Source organism: Tursiops truncatus, chromosome 8 (genome assembly GCF_011762595.2).
Source record: "Tursiops truncatus isolate mTurTru1 chromosome 8, mTurTru1.mat.Y, whole genome shotgun sequence".
NCBI lineage: Eukaryota > Metazoa > Chordata > Mammalia > Artiodactyla > Delphinidae > Tursiops > Tursiops truncatus.
In genome coordinates, this window is record NC_047041.1 from 69,013,201 (window position 1) to 69,038,509 (window position 25,309).

Genomic DNA, 25,309 nt, shown 5'->3' on the forward strand with positions numbered 1-25,309 from the left:
GGTATATTGTATCCATGAAGAATATCTTTAGATTCAAAAACCATGACATGGTCAAATGAGGTTAGATGAATAAATATATGGACGGATCAAGAAATCAAGATTTATAAAATATTTTCCGGTTTGCTTAGATTAGACTTACATTTAATGTTTGATTAAAATGCTATAAATATGTGTTGATATGCCCAATGGATTCAAACTGAATTTTGTTTCCTAGTCAACATAACTCATAAGTAAAATGCTTCAAAAGATTGGCTAAGATACTATGGTGTGGGAGAAAGAGGAAGAAATTACTAAAGCAGTTATTTGTCCTTTGGAATTATAACATGAGAATCAACATTCCCAAATCCAAGGATCCATATTCCATGATCTATTAGTTTTGCTATCCACAAAGTTGATAAAAACTGTGCTATTTCTGTCTTGGAAATATCAAAAATGTCTATTTTGGGCTCCATATCCGGGGAATTACTTAATATGTAACAAATTAGAGGAATCGCCATTTTCCCCAAAGCACCAACAGAGGGATTTGAATTCACTAAGCAAACAGCCTCCTAAAAGATCTGTTGACATTAAAGAATTTTAATAATCATTTAAAGTTATTAACCTGATTTTTAAATAGTAAAAATTGACTCATCGAAAGTGTAAAAACATTAGTTCACAAAATCATTCATCTTATGGTTTCAACATGGCTTAAAGACCATATATGGTCTTAAAAGTATCCCTTTAAAAATTTAATTAGAATCTACCAAGGCAAAATTACATTAAAATTATATTAAAGGAAAAACTATATAAATGAAATAATTTTTAACTAGAATAAGTTTTGAAGGACTGCAAATAAAATAAGCACGTGGACTTTTACAATACTATCTGTTTTTTTTTTTTTTTTTGGCGGTACACAGGCCTCTCGCTGTTGTGGCCTCTCCCGTTGCAGAGCACAGGCTCCAGACGCGCAGGCTCAGCAGCCATGACTCACGGGCCCAGCCGCTCCACGGTGTGTGGGATCTTCCCGGACCAGGGCACGAACCCGTATCCCCTGCATCGGCAGATGGACTCTCAACCACTGCGCCACCAGGGAAGCCCTGCAATACTATCTTAATCATGCCTTTTCCTATCGCTAATGAAAGATCCTGCTTTTCAGTGTGCAAACCACCCAGGTTTTCATTTGTTTCCATTATAACAGACCCAGATGTGTTTGTGTGTGGTTGTTATAAGAGGTTAGACACTCTTCCCTTTCTTTCTAGTACAGCTTGCAAATTTCAAAACAACAGTACTAATTCAGAAGTCAGCATTCTGAACTAGAAGTAAAGAATAATCTTTAAATGTATTATTTAGATCTATGTATCCCACCTGATACTTGGGATCTATGGCCAATTGCCATGGCTTAATCTTGCTGACCATGTTAGCAAATAGGTTCTAGGATACAAGATTTTAAAAGAAGGAAAAAGTTCAAACTTGGGATCTCAAATTGTCGCTGTATTCATTTGTTTTCAGAAGAGAAAGGTTTTGTATTTACTATCTTACTCTGTTTTGTTTTCAAAAGGGAGAATGTTTCATGATAGCAAAATGTTCGAAGCATTTCTTAAATCTCGTATTTTGCTCAAATTAAAATTAGTCTAACAACAGTCTCTCTCCTAAATTTGATCACGCCTATGGTTGGTCAAAAAACTTATTTGAAAATACAGTTAACCCATTCCCCTTCCAAAAAAACAACTAAAAGTCTGAATATCAAATACATGCTTTGTAAGTGTCAGAGATTAATATGTTTTGTGCAAGGAGAAGTGTTTTTCAGTATTTAAAAAATTCTTTGAATGGTCTCATGCTCGATAAAATAAATACTGACAAGATATGCAGTGAAGCTGTAGCTCAGGACAGAATAAACTATAAATATAGTTATTGCCTCCTCTTATTTTTTAAAATATGAATTCCTGTTACAAAGAATCCCATATTTCTAAAATTAATGTAACTATTTTGAATCTCTCTATGATTTTATAATTTATACTGCTGAGATCAAGGTCTGATTAGCTTCAATTTTTAAAAATTTAAACAATGAGAAATATCTACAAATTTAAAAGCAATTAAACTTCTATTAAAACACTTGAAAAACCAACTTTCTTGTTTTCTCAGATTGAACATTCTGATGAATAATATTTTAAGATCATGACCTATAGTTTCCTGAAAAAGATATCAACTTTATATAGTCAAGTTATAACTATAAAATCATATGTAATCAATAAATGCCTATAATATTTCATTAAAATACTTTGATTTTGTTGCTATTCATCTGAGATCCTCAGTACAACAGGCAAATGTCAATTAAGACAGCCAGTTCCTGCAAACAACTTTGGACTAAGAAGTGAAATATATTCAAAATAAACAAAGAAGTAAGTAATAAAGAGGTAGTAAAAACATTAATAGTAAGTAACTGATATGAGAACATCTCAGGGAATGTCTTCCATTTCTGCTTTACAAATAGGAGAAACAGAGAGAACTAAATGATCGGGTTAGGTTATTTAACACCTACTGAGTTCTTAGAGAGGGATCTAGAGAAAAATGTAGGAAGCCACAGGCTAAAAATCTTGACCTTAGCAGTGGGAGACACACTGAAAATTCTAATAAGGGCAGAACAAGGGAACACCTGGACAGTTATTTAATTAAGGATCTCAGCATGAGTCATGAGATACCAGGATGAGAAATTATTTCAAGATTTAATTATAAAGGCTGACTGTCCCAAATGCCAGAGATATACCGTCTCCTCTATGTTTGGATTCTTTATTTTGAAACATACAGACTTGAGTATGGAATATAGAATCAGAACTAACTAAAACAGCAACAATAACAACAAACACTGGTTAAGACCTCCTAGTAAAGACAGCTAGAAGAAATGCCAAATTAGGTACAGGTACTTCTTCAGGCACCAAATTGGTATTTTAAATGCAGTGACTACTACCTGGAACACTAAGTGTGATTACAAAATGAAGCAAAAATCTAAGTTAAAATCACTGGCTTTCATCAGTGAGGTGAAATAAGGTATGACTTTATGTAAATGATTTTTTTTAAATATAGGAAGGTGTGATACTAATCTCAAGGAAAGGACTAATATAATTCAGAATATACTGCCCCAACTAGGCTGAATCATAGATCCCAGTGGTTAGAAAATATCTACAGCAACCAAGAGAAACCCAGAGACTGTGGTGGATACGTATAACTCTGGGATCAATATTCCTGAGGATTAATCACCAGACAACCAGTTGCTTATTCTAAGGCTTTCTAGAAGTCACACACCTATGTTCCTATTCAAAAATGGAGACCACTTCCCTTACCTATGTCAAAAAGCTGTTAGCTGAATTAACCATCAAATCTCTAAAGGAATGACAGAAATCAGAATTCTTTCCCAGGCCCATGCAATTATGACCTATATATTGTGATAACCTGCCACAAAAAAAAAAAAAAAAAGAGAAAAGAAAAGAAATGAAGAAAAAGAAAAGAAAGAAAAGAAATTTCTAAAGTGTGTTACAATTATTCAAGAACAAGTTTTTCTTCCTTTCTAGACTATAAACTTCTTGAAGACAGACAATTACTTATTAATCTTTATGTTCTCTTCAGCACCTAGCAGAAATGCAGTTAATATCTGTTAAAGAACAAATTAATTATTACCAACCTTTTCCTAGGTCATAAGATTCTTCTCATAATTGGCCCAGACAGTCCTAACAAGCAAATAAACATAAGCTTCTACCCATGATACTATTAGATGGTAAAATATAAAGCAGCAGGTAGTTTGTGACAATAAACTAGCATGTGTATGCTACCTTGGAAACCATTAGGTTTCCACCAGGTTGTGTTAGGCAAATGGCAGAAGGAAAAAAAGATAAGGTTTATTCTGCTTACGCATCACATCAGAAAAGAATGCTTAGACTACCACCAAGTCGATATTTTCTACATCCACTTATACAATTGTATACAACATCCCTGAATAACAAACAGCTCTATTGGTGCTGTTTATAAGAGAAGGGTGCATTTGCAGCATTTTAAATTCCATTTTCAACGAGAAAAGTATCTAAGTATAATCAGACGAGAGTAATAAAATACACTGACCTGGATCTGTTGCTGCAGGAGATTAATTTTGTGCTGCTGTTGCAGAAGTTGCTGCTGTTGTCTTGCAATCTATCAGAAATAAAGTTTCATTAAGTTAAAATGAAATGCTTACACTTTTGCCATTACCTCAGGTACCTCTCCTGGTATTACAAGGATGCTTTACTGTACTTCTACATGAAAGAGTTCCTATAAAATGAGAGAGGCAGAATCAGAAAGTTGGAGAAAAGGAAATACTTCAAACAGGTACCATCTCTCTGCTTGCCCCTAAATCTTTACCTGTACATGAAAACTACCCCCTTGTATTACATTTGTGAGCAGTTCATCTGTATCTGCACTGGTCATCTGGAAAGAATGGGAATTTCAAAATCTCATCCTTGAAGAATAAAAACAGGAAAACTCTGCCTACATTTTTCTAAGGAGCTTAATTTGTATTTAAAAAGTAAAATCTGTAAGCAAAGATAGGAAAGAACTTTCTATTACTTATAATATGGCCTACTTTGGTGAAACCTTTTCTACTGTAAAGACTTTCAGAACTGATAACACAAATATTGTCAAGGGAGTGCCAAAAAAATACAGCAAAAGGCAAAAACCTTTATCTTTTTTTGTTGATATAATGTGGAATGTACAAAGCATTTTTAAAAACAAACACAATTTAATATTTATTCACATCCTTTTGAGGGTAATGTGTTAGGTTTACAGTACAGGATCCACATACAAGTTTTGTATTCCCTGCTTCACCCAACAATCAAATTCAACATCTTAGCACATCATCTCATCTGTAAAAAGAAACATTAACTACTTAATGCAAGCCCTACTGAAGACTGAATCTGCCCCTCAGGAGAGCAGGGAACTTCTGTAGGATAATGGTGTTTACTATAAAACAGGAGTTAGGTGTCAGGCTACTTATTACCTCAAAATCTGAGCTGCTGGAGTTTGAAGCCCATTGGAATGCCCCTTAGTGAGAACACACTCACTGCCAACCTAGGAAGCCAGAGAAAAAAATGGCCAGAAAGCACTTAGAAGGACTTGGTTTAGTGGTGCCCTATAGGCAAGAGTTATGTTCTTCCTATTTCTTCTATTTCCAAAATATTCTAGAATGGACAATGTTGGAAGTAGAAATGGATGTGAACCAGCCCTCAGCTGTATACTTCCTGAGTCCTTTCAATATTTTAGCATAGAGTAGAGGGACACACCCAAATCACATTCCTTTCAGCAGAAGATGACAAATAGCAATCTGCCCCCAAATGTGGCTCAATGGTTTCTGGTGATGACTGGTTCATTCTAGAAGTCATGATAAAGCTACCCCTAACGAAGGGTACAGGTTGAGAAATGGGATCACTCCTCCCCAAAGCTTTTTATAAGCAAAATGGAAACAGTATGTAATCAGTTTGGAAAGGCCCACTCTGCTTATCACCATTCAAATCAGAAATGGACAACTCACTCTGCAATTCTAGGTATACATGCTGGATCTCTGAATATTTATTTCCTCTTAGCCATCCAGTGAAACACCACTAGACATCTAATATTGATGGTCCCTCCTAAATGATAAAGTGCTGCATAGAAATGCATCCAAAACACCACAGTGCAATTACTATCATCCACTCTAGATGTATGGGTTTGACACAGTGAAGTATGGTACATAAGCACCATGTGGCTCAAATTCTGAATTTTATTTGCCAATCGGTTGAGCTACATGCTCGCTTCATTGAGCATGACAACCTAGTTTTAAGTGTCATTTAATTTTCATTTTGAAATATAATTACAAAGTGTTCACTGTAAGATATCACTCGTCTGCAAATGTGTCAAGATTAATTTGTGCTAGCTTATTCACAAGTGTCAATAGTTAATTACTGTGTCATCTCTGGATAGCTAAATGACATTCTAACTTCTGATTTTTTACAGTGTTCCTTTATGTTATTTTCCATTAGGGGCTGAGTCCATATTCCTACATGTGGGCAAATATTCAAGCATATAAAATACCAGACGTCACAACTCATTAAAATCAACAGAGCATATATTGCTCTATATACCCCTATAAAATACATTTAACTGAAAAGATAATTCCAGTAATAATGTCAGATTCCTAAAAACTGCACATTAATTTGGGTCTATCTGTTCTAAAGCATCAGGGACTACTCTATAGGATCATTGTTATTAGATTAATGCACTCTTATGAGACAGGAAAAACATTTGGGAAAGTGATTTATTTTTTAAAAGATACACACAAACTTTGCTATTTTTCTCACTTCTAAATCAATGAAGTCAAATTCTTCCATGAGCCATGTGTTAATTTGTTTTTAATGATTTACCTATGCTATAAATAAAGTGACCATATAATTTATCATCCAAACCAGGACAACTTTTGCAAGTGGAAGAGGGGAGTATTAATAATTGCTTTGGACAACAGACATTAGCCAGAGCTATTCTGGAAAAACTGAGACATATGGTCACCCTAGCTTGAACCAGTGAACTGAAAGATTCTCAAAGTTTTTCTAGACCAGGATCCTCCTTTTCTGGATGAGAGAAGAGTAAGGCCCAGAGAGAAGCGATTTACTCATGGTTAAGCTACATTGGGAATATACGTGATGCCTACATGAACAAGTCTCCCCAAGTAATTAATCAAATCCAAATGTTCTGGAACAATGTTATCATTTCAGTTATGCCCAGTTGCTATGACGCCTTTCTTTGTCCTCCACATATCCCCTCAGTATTCTCGGTGACCCTGGATTTCCAGAAGGCTTCTTTCTTTCATTCTTTTTTTGGGAAGGCTTATGACAAATAAACCAATCAATGTGATTACTCGCTGAGCTTGGCACATTCCACACCTCCAGTTCATCAGCTCCTTTTGCAGGGCTCACCTGTTCTTGCTGTTGGCGAGCAAGGTCCATTTGCTGCCGTTGTTTCTCAATTTGTGAGGCTGCCAGTTTTTTCTGTTCATCATGAGCTGCCAGGAGCTGCTCCCGTAAACTGATCAGCTGGGTAATCATGGTAGAGAGCTGCCGTTCTTTTTCTGCCAGGCTCTCAGGTGTACCTAAAATGGAAGCGAAAAGATATCTCACAAGTTTGAGACAATTCTGAATGAATTAGGGAAGCGAGTGGGTGGGCAGATTTAGAAAGGGACTACCCTAAGACACTTAAATATCTGGGACAATAACTAGAGGTCACTGTAAGTGCAGGAACTCTATGGAGTAGCAATGGAATGAACGCTAGGGTTAGTCATCACCCCTGCCAAGAGAAAGGACTGTTGCCAATAAAATTCTCACTCACTCTTCCCTCTTGCTCTTTAAAACAAAACAAAAGAAAACAAAACAGAACAACCTACTCCATTCTCTCCCTTTCACCACATTCCCCTTCCCTCCCCACCCAAATCTATCTGCTCAAGCTAGTAATCTTATGCTATTTAGTACCAAAGATTAGAAACTATGGGTTGTATTAATATTCTATAATCAACCTCTACCCTCAATGACTGACAGAGGACCTAAGACATAATAGGTGCTTAAATAATGTTACTTAGGAATTTTCTGATCACTGCCCTCATAAAATTTTTCTATTGTGCAAAGATCTGTCTCTGAATCTCAGAAGTCAGGGGTCACTCTTGGCCATGGGATGAGTGCTACAGAAAGAAAAAAAATCTGTCTTGCCTCAGGTAAGAAAGAATTGAAACTGATTTTTTTTTTCTGGTGAGGGGATCAAGCTAAAGTTCCCAAGTTCATCCTTAAAGGCAATAATGTTGCTTGGGGGGCTCCCTCACCCCTCTGTCACTCTTCAAAAGGAAAAAACACATTCGAGGTTGAAAAGGTTATGATGTCGCTGCACACCTACGATATGCACTAATGGTGCTGAACAGTCTATCTATGGGCAAATTGCACAGCTCTCCTAAGTAAAGGGTACAGGATCCTTTTGTGAATCTAAATTAGAGCATTTTGCCATAGCATAAGATAAGAATTTCAACACACAACCCACTGTATTTGAGCACACAGGTTTCATTATGAAGAAATGATCTATGCTTTGAAAGCTTTTCAGAAAGATGCCACCAGCTGTCAAAAGAGATAAAGATTGCCAGTTTTTGTGTGTGTGGAAGAGGAGACTTCCAATCTCCTTATGAAACCCCCCTCACTCCTGCTAGGAAAGCACCAGGACAATTTGAGAAACTGAACATATTTTAATTAGGAATGGGCCTATTTTTTGAGTGGGTCCATGGGAAAAGCAAGCCTTCAGGTGATGCTGGCTAGCACTTACTAGTATATGATTCCCACAAGGTAAGGCTGATAAGTTACAATATTTAGAATTACCTTGGTATTCTTAATGCCAATTCAAGTCCTTAAAAATAAATAAGTAAGTACATAAATAAACTGTCAATATCCCATATCCCTTAAAGATTTACTGAGCTGAAAGGTGGCCTAAACTAAAAATTAAAAGAAAAATAAGATAGTGAAATGATGTTAGAAAATGTACTCCACTGATAAGGAAACAAATACTGCATCAAGGATAGTGACCAACTGTTCTTTCTAGCTACTGAAAGTGATTTTTTTTTTAATGAGTTTTTATTTCAGCAATAGGAATTTCAGCTTGGTGAAAGAAAGAACTTCTTGATCCAGAAATGTTAAAATACAAAATCAGGTTCTTGGAGGGGATCATAAAAATCTCCTCCAAATCACAACATGCTCAACTAATATAAATGTTAATGATATATAGGAATGAGAAGACATAAAACAAGTATGGAATTTACTTACTCATTTCATTAAATTTTAATTAAAAAAATATTTCTTGAATCTCAGGTACTATATCAAGAACTAAGGATACCAATACCATACCAAGAAAAAGCAAAGTTCCCTTTCACCTTAATCAAATAATCACACATATAAATGTAAACAATAACTAAATAAGAATTATAAACAGGACAGACATTTGGGGGGAGATTTAACCAAGTTTGGGAGGCTCAAGTGTAGGGAAGTTATGCCTGACAAAGTAACAAGTTAACAGAGTTAACTAGGCAAAGAGTTGGAGGGTGGTCAAGGAGCTTTTCAGTAGGAGAAAACAATATAGGCAAAGGCCCTGTGAGGGGGCAGGTGGTGGTGGAGAGTGTCAGTGTGTTCCAGAAATTGAAAGAAGGTAGTAAAACGTAAATAAGAAAAACAAAGGAGAATAGAGGACCAAATGAGGCTAGAAAGGTAGGAAAAGGTCACACCATTCAGCTCCTTATAGACCACTGGATGAACTTCATGTTTATTCTAAGAAAATTTCAAAATCACTAAAGTACTTTAAACAAGAGATGATGTGGGTGTTCTGGCTACAGTGTGGAGAATAGTTTGGAAAGTTATGAGAATAGATAAATGGGGTTTATTGCATATACTTTTTGGCAACATTCTGATCTACATGTAATTATCTTGTTATACCTATGTATATGAGGTGAGTTAAGAGAAGACTTACTGGATACTGGGAAAGTTACTGTACCATAATTCTTTGTCAATAAAGAAGAGCATTCATTGGAAATTTTGGGCAAGGACCAATACAAGAGTCAAATTTGGTATTTAGATCCTCCAGTAAAGACTGGAAAATTTTCTCTTCTCTCCCAGGTTAAACTTTGTCTTTTCAAAAATCTTCAATATATTTCCCTTTCTCCTCTGCATAGGAAACAGAGAAGCTGAAGATAACACACAAATGGCTTCTTAGCCTCTTCTGTTCAAGGTGAAGCCAACAGGTCTATAAATGCATTGGTGCTTCCAATACTAATAGACATGTATTTCTGAATTTACAGAATAACACCATTTAACTGAATCTTTTTACAAACCAGCATGACACTCAAGTTGTTTAATTATAAAAATTCAATAACACCTAAATAAGTCTTTCATTGAACTTAAAACATACATGTTTAAGAAGAAAACAAGCCAGAGATCAGTATGTTTGAATTGAAGAGTTGGGTGCTCATATAAGGCTGTCATTATCTTTTCCTTAAATTTGAGAAGCACATATATATTTTGAATAGATGTGAGTGGCATGACAAATGCAGTTGGAATGAAATGTAGTAGTAAAACAAATCTAAAGTTGCCCTTGAAATGGGAAATACACATATGGATATATATGTATACACACACAACACATTAGCCTACACATTTAGAGAATGTAAGCTGTTGTATGGTTTAAATTGATTTCTAGTTAATTTGATCCCCAAGGGACTATATATATATATATATATATATATATATATATATATGTGTGTGTGTGTGTGTGTGTGTGTGTGTGTGTGTGTGTGTGTGTGTGTAGTCATTTTTCTGTTCTATACCCATTGTATTTGTTCACATATAGTGGTTTAAACCCAGGTATTTAAAATCCATGGTGCTGGATTTTTGTTTTAATTAACAGCAAATATGTATGCAGCTATAATAAAAGCAACATCAAGTCTAAATCACGCAGACCAACCAACCTGCGAACACAAGTTATCTCATCTCAAAAGTACTAGTTTAACTGAACATGAAACTTTGCCATAGCAAAGGAACTACAACTGCGAGAGTTGCTGAAAAAGCAGACAATTTATGGGACATAGTGGGGCAGCCTAAATACATATTAAGGAAGGCAAACGACCATACATTGGGTTGGCCAAAAAGTTCGTTTGGTTAATGAATACATTGTTCAGTAAAGTTCTTTGTGAAAATGAAAAATGTGTCTTTTATTTTTACTTAAAACCGAATGAACTTTTTGGGCAACCCAATAGAATGCTCTTATGAGGTAGGCTAACTCTATGTAGAAAATCTTGTGTTAAATAACGCTTTGAGGTTTGATAAAATCCACTTCGAAAAACAGCAGATGAGATCCTGAGGATCTGCCCAGGCCAGCAGAGGTCATCAGTAGCTGCCTACATCATCCGTTTCACATCCTTCAGGCTATCTTAAAATGATTCTCTAAAAAGCATTGCCAGAAAATAGTCTCTCCACAAAAACATAAGTAGTTTCATAAACCAAAAAAAAGGGAACCAGAAAAAAGAGCTTCCATACACAGCTTCTCTACAGGTTAGGGCGCCTGCTTTTATCCAATATCACACACAGTGTGCGCCTGACACTCTCCGCTGTAAACTGTATCTATTCTCCAACTACAAAGACAGTGCAGTAGGGGGGTTTTTTGGTGTTTTGTTTTTTTTTTTCCATGGGGTCGTCTTTATCCCCAAACCACATCTGTCTTGAGTTTCTCTTAGATTAGTCAGGTGGATCAGTGCTCCCCAGGGCCTGCTCCAGCTGAAGTATTTTAATTTGACTAAACACCTGATTTATTTTATCTCTCCGATGAGAAAGGCAGTTTGTCTTAATAGAGCCTGTCAGCCCACAGCCCCATTCACAGCAATTTACAGGCAGCCAGGGACGCTGGAAGAGAAGAGTGCCGTGATTCTGTATTTTATCCTCCTCCAGAAAGCACCTAAAAGCAGCTATTCACTGCTACTGCATGTGGCATTTTAGAACTGAATTAGCTTTTTATTCAAGTAACTACACTTGTTGTGAATAGCTTATCTGTAAAATTGCTACATTCACTACTGATTTTATTAACCTTTGGCTCTATCACAAAATGGTCTTCAGTTAGGAAAGACCTTTAAAATTGACACATTTTTTTCTTAGGGGGCTTTATTCCAGTGACTTCAGATTTACTGAGTTTGATCCATTGAATTTTTACCAGTTGTACTTAAAATTTTGAGTCTCAATAGGAAGTCAATAGTGCATAAATAAGGAAACACTTTTCAAAATGTAAATACAGCAGCAATTTCCCTCATCAAAAGTTTTCAAATACCATCTTTCACCATAACAGTTTCAAAATCAGCCCTCTAGCCTTTTTTGGTCATAATCTGAAGAACTTGAAAAAAATTAACTAAAATAGACTATTTATTTTAAACTTTACAAACTATAACTACCTGTCCCTAGGCCCAAAGCCAACAGAGAAAATTCAAAATAGATGAGAATTTAGGTAAAATAATAAGACAATTAGGATAAATCCCTTCTTGATACAGAATGAAAAATTAAAATTAAAAGTCGTTTAAAATTTATTTAAGTCTTTTTTTTCATCAGCTCATAAAAGTTAGTACCACAACCTGCTAGTTAATTTTGCCCATGTAAAATATACATAATTACAATCAGTGGTGCTAGAAATAAGACTGGGCATTGGGAAGTCCCTAAAGACTCCACATCTGGACAAGGGAGGCACCTTGCAGAGCACTTCACTAAATGGATTTGCCTCACCTCTATTACAATATTCCCGTACCTAGGACTTTTACAATATAAAAGTCTTAAACGGGTCACTCTCTTAATGGCTGTCCCCTGAAAGTGGATCACTGTTATGTGGTGATGGCTAAGTTTTTCTAATGAAAAAACCCAGAAACAAGCACAGCAGTGGAAAGAGAGACAGAGAAAACTAGAAATGGGGGTGTGGGAGAGAGAAAAAGAAAGAAAGAAGGTGGGAGGGGAGAAACAAAGAGGGAAGTAGAGAGAAAGGGAAAGAGAACAAGCAAGGACGGCTAAATTAATTTTTGTGAATTTCTCTGCATGTTTTTTATTTCTTCATATTTATGAAATGAAGGGCAATAGTGTTAAAACACAATGTTTACCAAGCCAAATAAAACTAACATTAACAAATGGCATTATCTAGAAATGTGTCCTAGCAAATTGAAAATAAGACTTCTATCTAACCATTCTCCTTTACTGGATCACATACTGCTTTAACAAAGTTAATAGGACTTAACAATGAAATTACAAGAAGCCTGGGCATGAACAGTGTGTTTGGAACGATGGGGAGGGGTGGCAGTAACACCGGAGTGGAATTCTGATAGAGATATACTTTTCCACATCAATCCTGGCAAGGATTAAAGAACTTAACAATAATTCCAAGCAGCATCAGTCAAGGAACTCAGCCAACAACCCAGAAAGATTTTAAATTCAGTTGAAAAGAAAAGCTCTTAAGAGTCAATTCCCTGGTCAGTTCTAATTTTTTTAATGGACATTGTTTGAGAAGAAAGACAAAATACAATGCTAGTCATAAAATAAAGCTGCATTTGATCTTTCTGCCCACAGGTAACCTGGTTAAACTGCTGTGTCTCATACTGCAGCCTCCTCACACATCAGATGGGCTGTGATGTCTCCACTTCACAAGCTCAGTCCATCATTTAGCATTGGCCTTTTTTGATATAGCCTTCTTTTAAATGTCACAAAATAGGACAGCAAAAAGTCAACAGAAATAAATAGGGTAAGCTGAAGAAACTAACAGTCTATCAGAAGGTCCCCTGATAAAAGTTACTTTGTGGTGACTGCCTGAGAAAGGAACCCCTGTGCCAGTATACTAGCAGCTAATTTGAGTTCTGAATCCAACAGCAGTTTTAAAAGCTTTCCACTCTAAAGGGCCCCAGTGCATCATAAAGATAAAGGATTTCAGTACAAAACCACCACAAAGACCTCTATTATCTTATCAGTCTTTGGTTACAACAGCTGAACCAATATGACTAAATTCTGAATGACTTTTTTCAAAAGAGCAAAATACTGGAATTTCTTTGTTTTCTCATCAGTCAGCTATTGTCATTGCTCCCATATGCTACTATCCACTCCTTAGTAAATAAAAAGTTTAATAAATGCAGCAACTGTGCTCTTAGGAATCACTTAGGGACCACTACACAGGAAGTGTGGCTCAGGATTGAGGTACAGGCTGGGTTTGTTTTCACCCAATGTATGATAATTTCCTTCTTAAAATGTAAACAGCTCTCACTTAAAATGTCATTAAAATCTTACCGTGTGTGAACAAGAGAGGGATACCCGGGAACTCCCTAAATTAAGTTCAATTCTCCTGTCTATTCCAGGCACACTCACCTCTCCTTCAGCTTCCCCTCTTTCTAGCTGCAAAAGGAAGTCTATTCCTGGATCAACTGAGGTCTATTCATGTTGCAGATCCCAAAAGACCAAGAACAATCCATGGAATTCTGCCATCTAGGCTCCTAACCTCACAGCTGGGCCTTTAGCCCATTGTGCTTTATTAGCTCATCCTTTTGGGGTCCGGAAATGAAGGTATCCTGAAATATCTCTCCTTCAGTAATAAGACAGACTACCGTCACATTACTGCTCTCTATGGATAATACTTGGTCAATGGCTACATCTCTACAATTCACATACAAAAAGAGTAATTTATAATCTTTCAGAAACATGAATTCTTTGGTTCTTTGGGGGAAAAAAATTATTTTTTTCAATATTGCCACCAAGTATAATAGGATTGGCTCTTTCTCCAGAAGTTCCATCAGAGCCAGAAGATAGGAAAGGAAGAATTAAGAAAAATAGACCTTACTTAACAAGGTATTGTCTTTTTTTAAATTTATTTATTTATTTTTGGCTGCATTGGGTCTTTGTTCCTGTGCACGGGCTTTCTCTAGTTGTGTCGAGCAGGGGCTACTCTTCGTTGCAGTCTGCAGGCTTCTCATTGTGGTGGCTTCTCTTGTTGTGGAGCATGGGCTCTAGGCACGTGGGCTTCAGTAGTTGCAGCACACAGGCTCAGTAGTTGTGGTGCACGGGCTTAGTTGCTCAGCGGCATGTGGGATCTTCCCGGACCAGGGCTCGAACCTGTGTCCCCTGCACTGGCAGACGAATTCTTAACCACTGCGCCACGAGGGAAGCCCCAAGGTATTGTCTTAAAAGACTTTATGTGGTATCTAATTTGATCATCATCCTAAATGTTGCTTTATTTTCATTTCACAGATGAAATACTAAAAGTAAAGAAACTTGACCAAGTCAGTGTATTTGATTGTATCTGAATTCAGGTCTTCTGATTCCTAATCCAAGGAAGTCTGGGGCCTAAGGGAAAACTAGCTATCTTCCCTTGCCTCAGACTTGAAATACATTGCAGGGAATTTCTAAAAGTTAGGAGCAATGCTCTAAGGGACCTAGAATTTTAATGCCACATAAGGCTTAGAAATATACAACTTCTTAGTAAGGGTTTGTTTACAAAATAAGAAGTTTAAAAGATAGGCTGGACAATTAGACAACCAAAAAGGTGAATAAGTTGATCTTTGATACCTTATAGATGTAAAAACAGATCTTGATATTAGGTGATACACCTGGAGTTACTCAGGAAATTAGCACCTAGCCTGGTAGTCAAGATCCTCTGTTATGTTTATTCCCCAAACCTCTTTCTCCTTAGTCTCCTCAATGAGAATATGGCCTCCTGGTTCTGAGCAAATACAAAGATTATGCAGACCATGACATTCCCAAAAATTCTAGATACAATATTTACAACACCCATGAAAGGCTGAAAAATATACTCAAATATTTCACACATCACAGTGCACTGCTGTCATGGGGTACAGTGTGCCTGCACGCTGAGATAGTAAGGTGCTAGCCAAGACGAAGTTACCTGGAGAAATCTAGGAAGTGTCCCTGGCAAGGTCTGAGGAACCTCTCAGATATAACTAAGGCTTAGGACAGTTGCCTGTACAAACACACCATATACCTTGCCCATTTCTAGGTTGTATTTGTGATTTGCCTAGTGTAAATCAGGGGAACCCTTTGTCCTAGCCCAATATGCCTTATTGTACAATAATAATTGCTTAAACTTACATAGCAATTGCTTGATGCTAGAAAGAGCTATATATGTTAACTCATTTATTCCTCATAACAATCTTATGTAGTAGGTCATATTGCTTTCTGCATTTTAAAGATGAGGAAACTGAGGCATAAAACGGTCAAGGAATTGCCCAAGTCCTAAGCTTTTAAATCACATATCTAAGATTCAAAATCAGGCAGTTTGGCCATAGTCTCTGTCCTCTTAACCACGATGATAAATGGAAAACGGGACTCCTAAATGATCCACCTTCTCAAAACTACTTCACCCAGTCAACAAAGTAGCTGAAATTCTCCTTATAATCTGTTTTTGGTTTGTTTTTTTTTTAATACTATGTTTCATGGGGTCCTTAGTAAAATGAAAACTTACCTAGGGAAGTATCTATGATACCCTTTGTTCTTTAAGATAGCTCAACCCACTAACACAAAATTGACCTTTCAGTCTAAGTCACAAATGTCCACCATTGTTTGTAGTCATCCTTCATTACTAACTGAATCTCTCACTCATACCCACTCTCTTTCTCTCCCTCTGATCTTATTTCCTCCAAATTCTAAACTCCTGGTGCTGAGACAACCCTCCTCTGACCCCCTCTGCCCCAGTCCCCCTCATCTGGATATCTATGTGTAACTCCACCAGAACTAGTATATGGACCTGGACTCTCAAATCATGAAATTCCGGATTTTTTCAAAGGCTGATTTGGTTGGTCCTCTGGTTTTTAGTGCCCTTTTTGGCTCCTCTAAGAATCCCCTATTCCAGGTCTGGCATAATGAAATGCATCCCTGACACAAATTACTTGATCAGCAATCTACATAGCCCAGTCCAGATAACCAGTTTGTTCTGTATTGTCTGTAGGTATCAGGACATCCGAGTGGGCTTGGATGTTGCCAGTGCTAATAAGACTTTGAAGGGAAGGTATGTTAAAATTTTTAAATTAAAACAAAACTGAACCAAGGGAGATTGTTTGTGTTTTTACATAACAATAGATAGTTCACAGTTTCTCAAATTACAGCACTGAGTATCTGATCAGATATCAGGCCAGTAATACAGATTCTACCCATCACAAACTCAGATTATGAGTCTGTAGAGGGAAAATGGAAATGGAAATTTCATATTGATTCTAAAATTGCTGTTTTTTGTTCTGTCATAGTTGAATACAGCTGGATAAATAGCATGTTCTTTTCATTCTCAATTTTGACTTTAACAATGATTTCTGGGTACAATAGGTGCTATCATCAATCATCATTTTATGAAGACACATTGTGTTCAGAAAGCTTTTTAGAAGGTTATCTAATGTTATCCATGTAGAATTGACAATATTCAAGGCATAAATATTAAGGAATGCCAAAGAAAGCAAGACAATTAAAGCCTGGGTCCAGAAATGAGCCAGGGTCTCCCATCACAGGATGATTTTGAACATGCTGAAGTAGAACATGAACAAAATATTTTTAAAAATTACTAAGCATTTAAAAAATTAAATTAAAAGTCAATGTATGTTTGGCCTATAAACAAAATTAGTTTAGTCACAAATAGGATGTCCTATTCTCATACTGGGACATTCTCTTACAAATGCATAGATAAGCGTGATTCAAGGTTTTAAAATTTATGATCACTCTATTCAATAATTACAGGTTACAAATGGAATTGAAAAAGAAGTGTATAAAAATCACTTTCTAATTTCCTATTAGAATGGTTTTAAAACTCCAACTTGCATGAGAGTCTTATGTACAAAGTAAAAAAAAAAATTTTAAAAAGATCACTTTCTAACATAACTTTTAAATGTTCACAGTTTTACAATTGTCAAATGAATAAAAATAAAGATTTTTAATTATTTTTTTAACTTGAAGGCAAAAGCTGGATATGTGATCCAGAGGCAGGAAGGGGAAAATATATTAATATTTGAGCCTCATAGGAAATAGGATGCCACAATCAACATGGTAGTACTGAAAAATAACCTCAGGAGTGTTGGACACAACCTTTTGAAGAGGCAAACATCTGAGAAGGCAACCAAAAGACAATTGCAATAGTTGCATTTAGAGGTGATACTTAAAAAGATCTTTTCTTGTAAAAGGTGATTATAACACCAGCGGTCCCAGAATAATTACAGTGGCAGCAGGCTCTGCAAACATATAGATCTCAAATGACATCCTCCCTCCTGGACTCTCTTGGCTCCCCTCCCAGGTTTAAAGGCTCTGCTGCAAATTAGATAAGAATCTTAGAGCTACTTATAATTCCAATGAGAAAACTGGTGGGGAGGAAGAGCAAATGACAGACCACAATGGGTACTTCCTACTGTTAGCTCCATAAGGGCATGGTCTATGTCACATGCTTCTCTATGACAAAGCACAGGCAGTGCCTACCACTTATTTTGTGCTGAGTAAAGTTAAAATGAACCTAATAACCAACTCTAAATCAGTAGTTCCCAGAATAGTTGGAGATAGGCAGCCAGAGCCATTAACAAACCAGATGGAATTGCTCTGAACTTCAGCAGTATTTGATCCATGTCTGAGTTGCTTTCTGTTTGGTAACCATTGTAACTAACTGAATTTAATGGCTCTCCCCACTGCTGTGTAAGCAGAAAATCAAATCCAATAAAAAGATAGAGATAAACAATAAAATTTGAACAACTAAAGAAATGTAGATTCAGATTCAATAAACATTTTTTTGAGCACATAGGACAGTCCAAATACTTTCTGTGTGCTAGGGTTAATACTTAGCATTTTTATCTGTTTCAACAAACTTGGGAAAATGAGGCTGAAGAAGGTTAAAAATATGTCCAAGATAACATACTTATAATTAATAGAGCCATGATTTTAAGCCGGATGGTCTGATCTTCAAACCCAGACTCCTTCCAGTAAACCACAAATGTTTCTTGGAAAAAAAAAAAAAGACTAAAGACAACGACTTCATACAGAGTCTTCATGAAGTCCTTCTGCATTTTTTAAAAGTTAAATACCTTATTGGTAGATATAATGGTATTACAAAGGTAAACTAATTTATATTTAAAACTATTACAATTTAATATTATTTAAGTTCTTGTGAATAGTATATGAAGTCTGATGGCTAAGGGGACTGAGTCTACATAAATAGGTTTGAAAATGTTCTACTCAGAAAATGTTGCACCTAGAAATTCAATTTGAATTGTAAGAAAAAAATTTCAAACAGTTCTATGAACACAAACCACAATTTAGAAGGCAGAATCAACTAAAGGGCTATATAAATTATATGGACTGCACAATTCTACAGGGAACATTTCAAAGGAATTTACATATATCATTGTATTAACGCTTTCTAATACCACCTTCTTCCAATAAAATTGAATTATATGCCAAGACAATATAATCAGAGAACAGGTTCTAACTCTTAATTGCCCAAAGAACTGCCAAAGAAGTTATAGCTGACTGGCCAACTCATTTGCCTATCCGTATGCCACCAAAGCTCTTTCAGGAGGATTTTTTTTTTTTTTTTTTTTTTTTTGCGGTACGCGGGCCTGTCACTGTTGTGGCCTCTCCCATTGCGGAGCACAGGCTCCGGACGCGCAGGCTCAGCGGTCATGGATCGCGGGCCCAGCAGGCTCAGCGGTCATGGATCACGGGCCCAGCCGCTCTGCAGCATGTGGGATCTTCCCGGACCGGGGCACGAACCCGCGTCCCCTGCATCGTCAGGTGGACTCTCAACCACTGCGCCACCAGGGAAGCCCCCAGGAGGATGTTTTTTAAAAGTATACTTTAGATGACAAAATCCATTCTTTGGCTGAATTTCAAAAGCTGAAAGAATGACCCTGACTGTGTCACTATAGACTGATCCAGATTAGTGTCTTTCAACATTTTAAAATCTATGCCCCTTACTCAGCTTTCTCACTGTACATTTTGTATACCTCCACTAGCCAAGAAGATTTTGTTCAGCTTATTCACTTTCTATACTTTAAGAAAATAATAGGTGTACTGAATAAGCTTTTACAAACTATAAGCAACTTCACTTGAGATTTCTGACCTAACTTGTCAAAACAATTTTAATTAAGTTAAATGGATATTTGCAGCTTTTCTTTTATACCTATAAGTTTAAAACACAGTTGAAAAATTTTAAAGAACTCATGAACTTTATAAAAACAATGCATTCTTACCATCTTATTGACAAATCTATAGCATATCTCTTAATTTCTTTAAAAAAATCTTGGGCTTCCCTGGGGGCACAGTGGTTAAGAATCGCCTGCCAATGCAGGGGACATGGGTTCGAGCCCTGGTCCAGGAAGATCTCACATGCCATGTAACAACTAAGCCTGTGCACCACAACTACTGAGCCTGTGCTCTAGAGCCCACGAGCCACAACTACTGAGCCCATGTGCCACAACTACTGAAGCCCACACGCCTAGAGCCTGTGCTCTGCAACAAGAGAAGCCACCGCAATGAGAAGCCCCCGCACCGCAACGAAGAGTAGCCCCCGCTCACTGCAACTAGAGAAGACCTGTGCGCAGCAACGAAGACCCAATGCAGCCAAAAATAAATAAATAAATAAATAAAATTTATTTAAGAAAAATCTTCATAGGTTCCTTTCTGTCTATATATTTAATGTGTTGTGATTCTAGCAGTATTCAATTACATGCACCAATGACATATTTTACTTTGTTATATTCCATGACAAAGACAATTTACCTAATCACCTTTTTGACAACAAGAACAGATAAACTCTTCTAAGTTACTCGATATGTCATTTGTTTTTAATTTGTTTACTATTAGTTATTTCCCCAGCCAGCACCTAGAACAGTTCCAGACACATAGTAGATCTTCAGTAAATACTTGTTGAAAGGAATTCTATTATGTGAATACATTCATATAATTCATCATCCAAATTAGGACATTTCTTAAATGACAGGAGGCACCATTAATTACATCAAGAACACACGTGTAAACCAGGACAATCCCAGGTAAGCCAGAACATATGTGTACCCTAGTCATAACATTCTCATTTAATGTCAGTTTTTGACTAATATTACATAAACAGAACTCTGTAGTTAATAAGTAAACTTTATAAAAATTCCATAATATGAATTTTATGTTGTTGGTAAACCTGAAATATGAATGACACAATTCTATACAATAATTAGGCTCAATTCATCAGTATTAAAAACATGTAGAAACTCATAATAAACAAATATAAATAACAGACCCCTTATCTAGAGTAAACCTAACAATGTAAACATGGTTTCATGGAGCCTGAACAAATGCTCCTTATTTATCAAAGTATTTTGAAGAGAAATTTTTAATTTAACATTCATAGAAATAATCCATTTTCCATGAAATGCAATTCCCAATTGCAATTCACAATTAAGGTCGTGCTCATTTTCTCCATTTTAGAAGAGACAAACTTATAATTTTACTTAATAATTAACTAAACAACACAAAAATACCCATGTAAAAAATGAGAATATTAAAATATCTAAATCTTACAGCAATATATCATTACAAATTTTAATTTTGATATTAAGTACAGCTGTGTCTTTCATATGATGAAAATATAAAGACATAAATCAGGGCTTCCCTGGTGGCGCAGTGGTTGGGAGTCCGCCTGCCGATGCAGGGGACGCGGGTTCGCGCCCCGGTCCGGGAGGATCCCACATGCCGCGGAGCGGCTGGACCCGTGAGCCACGGCCGCTGAGCCTGCGCGTCCGGAGGAGCCTGTGCTCCGCAACGGGAGAGGCCCGCGTACCGCAAAAAAAAAAAAAAAAAAAAAAAAAAAAAAGACATAAATCAATGAAAAAGTTATATTTGCTTCTGAAGATTCTAAGACCACCTTGGGTTATATATAATGAAGTAATGAAAATTACTGTAAAGGAAGACTAATGAAAAGTCCTGTTTCGCATAAAAATAATAAAAATGTTCCCACTTTAAGTATAAAATTCAACCAAGTTTTTGGAAATCTTGTCAAGATTTCCAATTCAACAACAAAAGCCATAAAAATCAATGACCTTTTTTTTTTTTTTTTTTTTTTGCGGTATGCGTGCCTCTCACTGTTGTGGCCTCTCCCGTTGCAGAGCACAGGCTCCGGATGCACAGGCTCAGTGGCCATGGCTCACGGGCCTAGCCGCTCTGCGGCATGTGGGATCTTCCCGGACCGGGGCACGAACCCATGTCCCCTACATTGGCAGGCAGACTCTCAACCACTGCGCCACCAGGAAAGCTCTAATGACCTTTCAATAAACTCCATGGGAAGAGTATTTCCCTCAGTTCTACAAGGCAATATTAGAAAATTTACATGCCTAGAATTATTCCAGAGAGTTTATAATTTAGTCTCTAAAACATTAACAGAAACATTGTTTACCCAATTTCTTACAAATATAGCAAAATAAATAATTCCCAAATTATGTTAATTCCCAAATTAAAAGGAAACAACCTATACATCCAGAACTGAGCTTCATTTGAGTCCTAAATTATATCTTAAAGCTTATACATAGGCAGTTCAAATCAGACATTACCAAGCATAGTTTTTAAAGTGGGGGAGGGGAATAGAAGGTTCTAAATGAAATACAATTCCTACTTTAATCCCATAAATAAATGTATCTAATAAAGTATAGTTAATTACTAAAGACTAACCTATAATTAAAAAACTGAAGACTCTAAACCAAGTGAAGATTAAAAGGCACTGTGAAATCAAGCAAACAACAAGATACAAGAAAATCTATTAAATGTGATTTGGGGAAAAGGGTTCTGTCATTCCCGGAACTTTTCAGGCACTGCTTTATAGGAATACCTGAGTTATGGTGTAACAGGGTTAGTTCACAGAAGCAAAAGATACATCAGATGCGATAGAAATAGTTTTTTCTTTAAAAAAAGGAAAAAAGTCTAAAACATTTAGACTTTTAGCATTAATTAAAAATTTTCAGGACTGCATAGATCCAAAAGCAAGTGATTAAAACATCACTACAATCCAATACAACTAAATAGAGATTTGGTGTGAATTTGGAACCAAATTCATTTTAACAATAACTTAACATTTGTATAAAAATTTAGTTTTCCAACATCTTTATTTAAGCAAAAAGTGAATAAGCCAACTCAGAGCAGAAAAAACGTAGGAGAAAAGTGACTCAAGCATGTATCAGTCTTCTGTGTGGCAAGGAGATGAAGGAAACAAGCAAGACTCTCCCAAGAAGATTCACAGTTAAGAGTTTTGGGCCAGTGTATTCTAGGTAATAAAATATACCTTAGATTCAGGCAAAACACTTTCAAGTTTTAATTATCATTGCAACAACCAAAGACAAGTGAGTTCCCAGATTATCAGTCATGGTTATAGTCAAATGTAAACACTTAAATCCATTTATGAGCTAAATATAAACATCTTAAGTAGCTGCTGTTTGGAATCATCTGTGTAACTGAGAGCACAGGTAATCAAGATTTGACTACATATACTCTTTTGTTCCTTCCATTTGTTCAAATAAACTGAATAATCAACACTTGGTAAGAGCCAAGAAGAGTTTCTCTGGCAACCCAAGAAATATAAGGCAGAGATCGTCAACAAGGGTGAGGTGATCTTATTACTAACATTCATTTCATTATCACTACAAAATAAAAACCACAGTAGAAATTCTACCAGGATAGTAACTCTACCAAGATAAAAATATACAGAAGTAATTATTCAGTAACAGGCTACTCATTTTAACTTTCTTTCTATTTGAGTTAGTGAAGTGATAAAAATCTACCATAATAATGGTCTTAGCCTAAAATCTTATGTCAAAATGTGTTTATAAGTTTATTAAATGTTTAGTTTGTAAAGGTGAGTAGACCTGAGTGACAACGTTGTTTCAGCTAATCTGTGCATGAAGATAAGGCAGATATAGTAGTAATCAAAACAACCCAAAAAGTATTAGAAAGGGTTTTCACCTACACTAGGTTTTTTGAAACTTAAAACCACCTTGTATGGTAGTTATTATTATCACCACCAATATTATTATTATCACCACCAGTATACAAATGTAAAAGACACAGGGAGGACACAAGATTTACCTAAAATCACACAGGCAGAACTTAAACCCTAACTTCAAGCCTATTTCCCTTTTGACTTCAAAACACCTGTTCCTTCTAGACTGACATTCTGAGAACAAATTTTCTCATCTTGAAGTTTCACAGCTCTCATTAGCATCAAAGTAACAATGTGGTTATTTTTCCCAGTCTGAAGTCCCAGACTGACCCCATACACTGGAGAAGTAGAGAACTGGAAGAAGATACAGGGTTTGTATGTGTGTGTGTGTGTGTGTGTGTGTGTGTGTGTGTGTGTGTATCTGGTATGTGTATGTAGATATAGCTCCAAATGTATTTCCCAATTTGATTATAAAACAAACTGTTGTTACAAAGCTCATTGCATATCTGAGCTTTTTAAAGGGAAAAAGGAAGCATTATGAAAGAAAAAAAATCTTGCATTTTCCCCAATCAACCCACCTTATTTGTTCCCAATTATTTTCCATCACTGTTCTACTACCATTAATCTAAATCTGAAGTTGATTTTTTTTAATTTTCATTTATCTTATCTATTAAAAAATAAAGTGAAATGTCTTTTTAAGTATATTCGTGTAGACAATCGTAAACTCAGAAAATCATTGTTGTAAAGAATCAAATAAATCATTCAACTCCCAAGATTTACAAATCAGGAAGCTGAAAGCCAGAAGGGGAAAGGAACTGTCTGTTGTCATACAGTTAATTAGATAGTGACAGAGTTAGGACTAGAACCTACAGGTCTTGCCTGATCCTCAGTTCAGAACCCCTTCCACTGTAACATGCCACCTCTTAAAAAATCAGGTGAAATAGAATATCTGCAGGTTCCACATCCTTGGATTCAACCAACCACGGACAGAAAAAATTCAGAAAAAAAAATTCCAGAAATTTCCAAAAGGCAAAATTTGAATTTGCCCCACTAGCATTTACATTGTATTTACAACTATTTACATTTATTAGGCATGTAAGTAATCTAGAGATGATTTAAAGTACATGGGAGGATATGCATAAGTTATATGCAAATATCACCTGTTTTATGTAAGGGACTTGAGCATCTGTGGTTTGGAAGGTGGGGTGGTCCTGGAACCAATCCCCCATTGATACGGAGGGATGAGCATAATCCACTTTAAATCTCTTTCAGAAGACAGTTGATTTCGGTAATTATTTTCCTCAATCCAGTTAAGAAGCAACATGGATTTCTTTACTTATTTTAGCATATTTTTAATTCCTCAAGTCTATCATGTAATCTAACAATGAAATGCTAGTCAAATGACAGAAGCAATCAATAGGAAAATGCTTTAAGAAATACAACTTGTGCAGTGATACTAAGACTGTCACTCTGGAACCTCAACCTCAGTTGAGTTTTCACATGTGCTGGTTTAGGGAGATTGATCATAGTTTAAATGATGCTTTTTCAGAAATAGCAAATTAGGATGTTTTACAGGAAAAACAGTTACATATGAACTTTAAGACTTCAGTGCCCGCCATTGCTCAAATTTAACAAGTGGAATACTATGGGCCACAAGAACCTCTGCATTTCATTGGGCCATGTATTTGAAAATCTGAGCACCTGAGGGGTTCTGCAGAACCCTAATTTCTTTTAAATAAGAGAAAGAGCCATATAAAGAACACTAATCTAAGTTTCTTAGGAAACAAGGGGTCATAACAGC

At 36.2% G+C, this 25,309-nt stretch overlaps 1 protein-coding gene across 1 annotated transcript in view; it reads right to left on the bottom strand.

The window, feature by feature from the left end:
* Positions 1-25,309, bottom strand: part of SOX6 (SRY-box transcription factor 6) — a 622,270-nt gene that overhangs the window by 205,305 nt on the left and 391,656 nt on the right. Inside the window, exons 7-8 of the mRNA XM_073808646.1 lie at positions 6,948-7,120; positions 4,090-4,158 (exon numbers count right to left, since the gene is read on the bottom strand). Of these exons, the coding sequence (XP_073664747.1) occupies positions 4,090-4,158; positions 6,948-7,120 (242 nt within the window). The remainder of the gene's footprint in view (positions 1-4,089; positions 4,159-6,947; positions 7,121-25,309) is intronic.